General features: G+C 54.6%; 1 protein-coding gene across 4 annotated transcripts in view; it reads right to left on the bottom strand.

Moving 5' to 3' along the window:
• Positions 1-29: 29 nt before the first annotated feature.
• LOC122382571 overlaps positions 30-8146 on the bottom strand; it is a 34696-nt gene continuing 26579 nt past the window's right edge. For 2 of the 4 annotated variants that reach the window (XM_043368082.1, XM_043368084.1), the window contains 9 exons: positions 7805-8056; positions 7321-7511; positions 6846-6946; positions 6214-6416; positions 5634-5790; positions 5093-5289; positions 2040-2371; positions 825-1641; positions 30-540 (listed from right to left, as the gene is read on the bottom strand). In XM_043368082.1, coding sequence (XP_043224017.1) covers positions 416-540; positions 825-1641; positions 2040-2371; positions 5093-5289; positions 5634-5790; positions 6214-6416; positions 6846-6946; positions 7321-7511; positions 7805-8056 — 2375 coding nt within the window. In that variant the 3' untranslated portion in view covers positions 30-415. The remainder of the gene's footprint in view (positions 541-824; positions 1642-2039; positions 2372-5092; positions 5290-5633; positions 5791-6213; positions 6417-6845; positions 6947-7320; positions 7512-7804; positions 8057-8146) is intronic. The other 2 variants (XM_043368083.1, XM_043368086.1) reach the window with 1 other exon arrangement.

Here is an 8146-nt window from a genome sequence, read left to right as displayed (position 1 = left end):
TTCATCCTTTTGATAGAAACACTGGGACGTACTGAGCATCGGTTTTGTGTATTATTCGTACATGGTCTCTTCTCGTATATCGCGACACTCGTATTCACAGACAATGCACAGCGGACATACGACGCTATATACACATGTGTACAGACTCTCACTGGCTCGGGAGGCGGCGCCGCCGACCCATCACGCCCCGTACGTCCTCAGTTAACTTACTCCTCTCGACAATCGGTAATCAATAAATAACTTAATTGCTCGCGCACACACTCGCTGCCACTTGGATGCCGTCGCCGGCCGGCGCGGCGGCCGGCCCGACCAATGTCCTGGCTCCCTTCACTGGCGCGCCGCGCTCCACTGACGGCGCGATCGGCCCGCCACCTGTGGACGGGTTTGATAACTACTGGTTGTGGCGGCGGCCGCCTCAGAAGTTCCACCGGAAGGTGGGCTGCTGGTTGGGCGGCTGCCGTCCCAACTGCTCGTGGAGGCTGCGGCCGCTGCAGAGTGCGCCCGTTTCGTGAGTGGAGGGCGCCTCCGCCTTCTGACCTGCTGGATAGAGGGGACGGGGATTAGAGCTCGGCAGAGGTACGGATTAGGTGCGTACCCAGGTACCTCGAGCCCTACCACAACCACAGCGATCGTATGCATTCTTCATTCGATTCTTATTTTAAGCCACATCATCGTAATCTCTTTAACGTACTAGAAGCAGTCCTAACATCAGCCCATAACATGTAGACCTCGAATCCCTGAACACCACCTCGCTCCCCGACCTGCATCCCCTCGTCCTCTGTTCCAACCCTACTCCCTCACCCTCCCAGTCACTAATAACCCACCTGAGTTTTTGCGCCGGTACACGATGGCGCCGATGACGCCGGCGGCGATGACGGTGACGCTGAGCGCGGCCACCACGATGACGGCGGCCGTCAGCGGGAAGCCGTCCCGCTCGGTGCGCACCACCTCGCGCTGCAGCACGTACTGATCCTCGGCGGCCGAGGGCTCGCTGGTGCCCGAGCGCAGGTCGGCCCACAGCTGACGGTCGATGTTCCCGGCGAGCAGGCGGGCCTGGCGGCGGCGCGGCGCCGGCTCGCCAGACTCAGCGGACGGCTCTGACGACTCAGATGGAGCGGCCGGAGCCGGGGAGGAGACGGAGAGATTCTGCAGAGTGTCGTCATCGACGTTGGTAGCGTCGGTGGCGGCGGGCACGACAGTCTCTGTGGACTCTCTGGATTCCTCCTGCGGCTCCTCCGGTCTCAGCGCGCGTCCGAGCTGTCCTCCCCACAGCTCCGCGTCGCGGGAGGACACCAGTGGGAAGGTCACCTCGGGGATGGCGGCCAGGGCGGCGGAGTCCTCCCCGGTCAGTTCGTTACCGGTCAGGGCGTCCTCCCGCTCCGGGACGGGGATGTACTGAGGAGCGGCTGACGGAGCGGCCGGCGAGGGCTCCGGCTCCGCTGCCGGGGCTGCCTTCTCAGTGGTTGTGGTAGTGGTAGTAGTGGTGGTTGGCTCCTTCTCCGTGGTGGTTGACGTTGTGGTTGAAGTAGTGGTCGTGGTGGTGGGGACCTCCTTGATGACCTTCTTCACAGTGACCGTCTTGGGCAGGGCGTTGACGATCACCACCTCGCGCGTGCTGTCCCAGATGGTCGATGACCGCTCCTGAACAGACAGGAATAGACGTCAGCCACTTGGATCGGGACAAACGGCCGGTGTTTGTTTACGCATTCGAACAAGTGATCAGGCTACTCGTGTAACGTTTATATGACAACCATGGAGGTAACTGCACCTAACTACTGACCTCTTATTCTCCTTCCTTTCTTTATCTTTCTCCTATATCTCCCACCCTCTCTCTCTCTCCCTCTCTCACACTCTCGTTCTCTCTTTCTGTCTCTCTCCCTCCTCTCTTTCTCTCTCACTCTCTCTCTCTTCTCTCTCCCTCTCCCTCCCCTCTCACTCTCTCTCTCTCTCTCTCTCTCTCTCTCTCTCTCTCTCCCCTCTCTCTCTCTCTCTCTCTCTCTCTCTCTCTCTCTCTCTCTCTCTCTCTCTCTCTCTCTCACCTGACAGTCGACCCGCTCTCCGTTGACGTCTGTAAAGTATGGCTGACACGAGCACGGCTCGACGCGGCACGTCGCCGTCGGCCGGGCCGGACAGCTGGCGTTCCCACAGCTCTGTCCCCTACTGCACGTGCTGAGTGATCCACCCAGATGGGGACATAGCACCAGGTCGGGACAGCGCGCTTCGCAGGCCGCTCGCGAGGCGAAGTTGTTGGCGTTGCCGGCGCAGCCGCCGTAGGAGAACGGCTCGCACTCCTGGGAGACGGTGTTGTAGAACCACCGGACGTGAGACTCGTCACAGGGCCCGCTGCCGGCCGGCAGAGAACAGACGTCCACTGGGGGCACCAAGCAGGGGGAAGGTCAGGTCAAGAGAGTGACTAGCTAGGTCAGACTGACCGGCTAACTGGCTTAGCGTGTGTGCTAGTAGACTGACTGACTGACTGACTGACTGACTGACTGACTGACTAATTGACTGACTGACTGATGCTGGCTGACTGACTATAGTCCGTTTTTCTTATCTTTAGACTTCACTCCAAGATGTTTCGCAAGATATGCACGAGACAAAGCATGGCTTAGAAAAAATCAAGCCCTTCGGAAAAAGAAAATATTGCCTTGAAGCCTGGAGAGTGGCGCTCTTGGGTGCGGCAAGTGCAGATTTGTAGTCGCACAAATGTGTATTACATAAATAGGTAGGTACTTATACCTACCTGCTACAAAAATTAAGTTGGATAAAGTTTGGTATGCTAACCGAACTATCGATCCGATGAATTAAAGGGTACCTATAAAAGCGAATATCACTTGGAAATGAACTATTCTGCAAATGGACACAAGTCATCATCAGTGACTTTAGTTCAAGACCTATAGGGCTTGGTTCCAGCCGAAGTTTTTTGAAACCGCAGGTGCGTGCGACTGCGAGTGCGGACCCAATGCAAGGAAATTCTTGAAGGAGCTCGGCGTGTGGCTCGTAACAAGTTCTGGCGACTGTCGTGAAGCACTTGGTTTGTGGTTCGCTATCGCAGACATTCGAGTGAACGCGTTTTCGATAGTATTGACTGTGACGTTGTAATCCTCACGAAGTATCATGTGGACGGGTTAGACTGCGTGACGAGAGGCGGAGATGAATTATGCCTGTGGAGGTAGGCAACCCGCAGGACATGCGTGTTCAGCGGCGCAGGCTACCAACACGAGTTGGCTATATGAGCGTGTGTTTAGCGATGAATGCAGCATTGATCGAAATTAACAAATATACATACTATTTCAATGTGATGACATGTTTTGCTCGTATTACCCGCTAGTGTCTACAAATCTACCACCAGTAACTCGTAATACAAATTACAAAAGACAGGAAACACAGGAGTCGTACTCGTATATTGGGTATGTTTGGTTCACCGAAGCCATCGTAGGTCCCATGCGCCCTCAATCACTTTCACTGTCACTGTCGTCACTGCTCGAATCCTGAAGTGACACGATCACTGGCTCGATGTCCTCCATCATACCATCTGCTCGCCAGTACACCTCTTCCAGTTCTCGCACGTGGCGGCAGCAGTTTCGCCACAAGTCCGGTGGCGCGGCGTCTCGGCTATCCAGCAGCAGCCTTTCCACGTCATTCAGATGCCCAGTGTTGTTGAACTGGCGGACGTGCGTCTTCATGTTTGCCCAAACCATTTCAATCGGATTGAGGTCGCAATGATATGGGGGCAACCTCAGTACTTCATGACCGGCCTCCTGTGCCACCTTGTCCAACACATACTCGCGTGTCTGTTTCAGAGGGCGAACCAGCTCAAGAAGCTCGACCTTCCGCAAGTCCGGATCAGGATTGACATCATGTACCCGCAGCCATTCTTGGATCGCTTCCTTCCTCCAGCTAGCTGTAGGTGCCTTGTTAGCACATCTTGAATGATACGAGGCGTTATCCATAATGATCACGCTATTCGCTGGCAGGTTCGGCAGAAGTTGGAGTCGAAACCAGTCCTCGAAACAGCTCGCGTTCATAGACGTGTGATAGTCGGCAGACTTGCCGTCCGTCCTCATACACATGAATGCTCCTGGGGTGAAGCCGCTGTCCGAGCCAGCATCGACTATGATTAGGCGCTTGCCCTTCCCTGTCACTGGCTTATGGCCGGCCACGTCGTCACTGTCCAACCACGCGACCGTTCGCATATCAAACTGGTTATACCAGGTCTCGTCCAAGTACACTATAGTGCGCTCTGGGTCGGAGCTTCTAATCTTCCGAATGCGTCTCAGGAACGCGTTCCGGGCTGCCACCACCTGAGGTTTTTCAACCAGCAGCTTTCGGTTGTTCACTTGTCGGAACTTGAATCCTATTTGGAACAGCTGCTTTCGTATGGTTGAGCGCGAGATAGTCTGCTCGAACTTGTCCTGAACTGCCGCTCTAATGGTGTCCAAAGTGACCTTTTTCCCTTCCAGGTACATGGCATGCACCATTCTTCTGAACGCGCACTGGTCAAACTCGTCGAAGTACTCGCGTGGCCCCCTGTTAGGGCGCTGGCGGGCTGGAGACTGGCATCCATGTGTCTCTATTCCACTCTTGAATGCATTAACAGAGGCAATCGACACTCCAGTAGCAGAGCTGGTCTCCTTCGCTACGTTAATGCTAGCCGCTGCACTCTCATCACCTTGCTTGAGGTATTCATCTTTCTTTCGAATAAAATATTGGTAAACATTATAAACCACTTGTCTCGCTTGTGCACCGATCGGTTTTCCTTGCCGAAGTTTTGAGAGCATTGCATATTATTGTATACGAATGGATATAAATTTCAAAAGATATATAAAAGTCTCAGATTTCCTTGATACACAGCAGACATATGGTGTGTTCGCTTTTAGAGCCAGTGGCAATGAGCGTGACGCTTGATTTTTATTATCAAATTGTGTGACGTCACGTGCTAAGTTATCTGCACATCTTGGAGTGAAGTCTAAAGATAAGAAAAACGGACTATAAGGTAGTTGGTGAGTGTCTGACAGTGACCGGCTTTCTGAGTGAGTGAGTGAGTGAGTGAGTGAGTGAGTGAGTGACTGAGTGAGTGAGTTCAACTCACCGGGCTGCTGGCACTGCCGTCGGCACTCCTCGATCGAGCCGAAGTTGTTGTCGTTGCCTCCACAGCCGCCGTAGAGAAAGGGCTCACACTGTCCCAGGTTCTGATCGTAGTAGAACCGAGGGATGCTGGCGCGGCACTGGCCAGAGAGGACCGGCTGGCTGCACGGCCGCTCACACTGCACCTCGCGACCGGTCACACTGCAGGAGAGTGGGAAGAGGGAGCGTCAGTTAAGCCGCTCATACTGGGCCTTGCGACCCATCATACTGTTAGGAGAGACGAGTCATACATGTTCGGTGTTCCTACTGAAGCTAATGGGACATCGATAGACGCTACTTCATAGCCCGACGACAACATAACGACATTACATTTAATTGTACCAGGTGCGCTTGTAATGCGTTTCTGACAGTTTCTATCACCTGTGGATCTTTCCATAGATCAGAAGAGGCAGCATTATTTCCCGCCGCTTAATAACACGGCGCTACCTACGGCTGACACTGAATTCATATCCTCATCCTATTCCGGCTATGCGGCATCTACTTACCTATAGAATGTGGTCTGGCAGTTGTTGCACGGATCGGCGACACAGACGGCGTCCTCGTGGCCGGGACAGGCGGCGCGGAGGCACTCGTGACGGCACACCTTGGGCGTGACGCCGGCAGGGCAGACGGGGGAGAGCGACTGACGCTCCAGCAGAGAACCTGGAGGAGAGAGAGGGAGGGGTGTGAAGGGCCAGGGCTGCTGGGAAGACGGCGATTATGACACGGGTAGTTATAGATACATCAGTTGGTGCAGATAATTTCGGCTACATTTGCTGGCCCGATAAAAGTAAATAAAAACCTGCATAATGACCGGTCAAATAAACAGTCTTATCTACGCTCGCTCATCGTCTCTATTGTGCCTAAAGCCTTTTGCCCGGTCTGTCTGTCTGTCTGTCTGGCTGGCTGTCTTTCCAATGTCTGCGTCATATCCCAATATGCGTCAATGTCTAATGTCTATCTGACCATGTCCCTTTGTTTCCATCTCCCTGTTCCTACCTTCCCGCCCCCTCGCTCTTCCCACATCTCCCCCTCTCCGAGCTCCCGGTCCCCTCACCCTGTCTCCTCATTCCCCCCTAAACTCACCATCCTCGCCGCACCGGACCAGTCCGCGGGTCAGTGAGCTGTGCACGGGCCGTCCGGTGGCTGTGACACACCACATCAGCCCGGCGGCGCCCTGCTCCGGCCGGTAGCTGCCGTCCTCCCGACAGACGGGAGGCGAGACCACCATGCCGTCGGCCAGCAGGTCGGTACGGTGGGACGAGTGGTGCTGTCCCGAGCCGGCAGGGCTGGGGAGAGAGCACAGGGGTTAGAGAGGGTCACAGGAGGTCATAGTGAGACCGGCTGAACCCAACAAAACGAAAACAAACAAAAACATAGTGAGACCACGGCCGCAGTCGGGTCGCATAGGGTCATGATAATGCCTTGTTATGAATACATATGGTCACAAAGGTTGTTCCTCTTAGGTGACGTTTGCCAATGCTGCACAATACAAAACGCCACATAATTGCCCCTTGTTTGTCTTTGCAAACGAGACAAAACATCGGACCATTTCAAACGTCCTCGTCACTTCTACCATAATTATTGACTTCCGTTTACTCGATGATAACATACTTCCGTACCGTACACCCGAGCCTCCCGCGTGCCGTTTATTCGGCACGCCCACAATCCCCTCTCGCCTCCATTCAGTAGCCGGCGGTCGAGTGAAGGTCGCTCACCTCTGTGACAACATTCCGAGCAGAGCGGCGTATAGACGAACCGAGGAGCGATCCCGCGCCTCGTACTGTCCGTGACGCTTCCATACGGCAGAGTTCAACACCTGCCCGAACGACAGAGATGTCATCAGAGAGATAGCATCAGGCGACGGCTGGCCAGACAGAGATGGTGGGTGGGTGATATGACAAACAATAGGACAAAACAGCGCACAGTCAGTCACCGGACGAGAGAAGAGGCGCGAAAACTTGCTCAGAAAACAAGTCAGTAGAGTGGCTTGAACGGTGCGGTAATAGGATTTAAAATTTGAATTTTGCGCTTGGGCTTCCAGCTCTGTTTACCGTTTCATTGGGAGTATCTATCGAAAGTCTCGTCACTTGCGATAGCCGATTTTCAAACTTCATCTTAACCGATCGCGAACCTTGAGACATGTTTCCAGCTGACTTGGTGTCAAGCTCTACCCCTGGACGATCGACTGACCTGCTGCCTCTCCTGCTGACATTGTGTCAGCCCGGTGCTGCAGTTGACCTCCTCGCCGTCACGGTCGTAGAAGCGGTACCCACACCGACCGCACGGGTCAATACGGCACGTGGCAGTCGGGTCTGACAGGCACACCTTGTTCTCACACAGTGAGCGCGGACACACGTGCACCGTCTCACCGCGCTCACAGACTGGAACGTGAGAGTGGGGTGTTAGATGGGCGCTTACTGATGAAATAGCAATGTCACGGAATACGAGAGAGGGACGTAATAAAACACCACTGTTTTAGTGCAGTGAATAATACAACAAGATAAAGTGAGTTCAAGTTGTGACATAGACGAAATAAAGTTAGTGCAGCCAAAGTGCGCTTTCCCGTTCCACCCCGCTCCGCCCCTTCCCATCCCATCTTCTCTCGTCCCTTCCTCCGTTCCGTCTTGTCTCCTCCCTTTTCATTCCCTTTGCCATTCCTCGCTCTCACACTCACTCTGTGTGCGGCGCGGCAGCAGACTCAGCCGGCGCCCCTGTCGCGATGAGCAGCTCGGAACTCCAGCCACCATACTCCCATCCACCATTCGTCCATCCGAGTCCACACACCAGCAGAGACCAAACTCGGGCTGGCACTGGATCGGCTCCCAGGCGCCCGTCACAGCGTCACACTTGGGGATGAACGAGACCGTCTTGTAGAGCTCGAGAGCCAGCTCCGCCTTCTCACGGCGCTGCTGGCACGGAGTCAGAACTGCGGAGGCAGGGGGACGCGAGGTCAGATAGGGGTGGGACTATGTTCGTAAATAGGCGGTGTACCTATCTGCATAATATGTGCGCTGGA

The sequence above is a fragment of the Amphibalanus amphitrite genome, unplaced genomic scaffold, assembly GCF_019059575.1.
Source record: "Amphibalanus amphitrite isolate SeventyFive unplaced genomic scaffold, NRLGWU_Aamphi_draft 000142F_arrow, whole genome shotgun sequence".
Taxonomy (NCBI): Eukaryota; Metazoa; Arthropoda; class Thecostraca; order Balanomorpha; family Balanidae; genus Amphibalanus; species Amphibalanus amphitrite.
The sequence above is the reverse complement of the archived record's forward strand: the minus strand, read 5'-3'. Positions and strand labels throughout refer to the sequence as shown.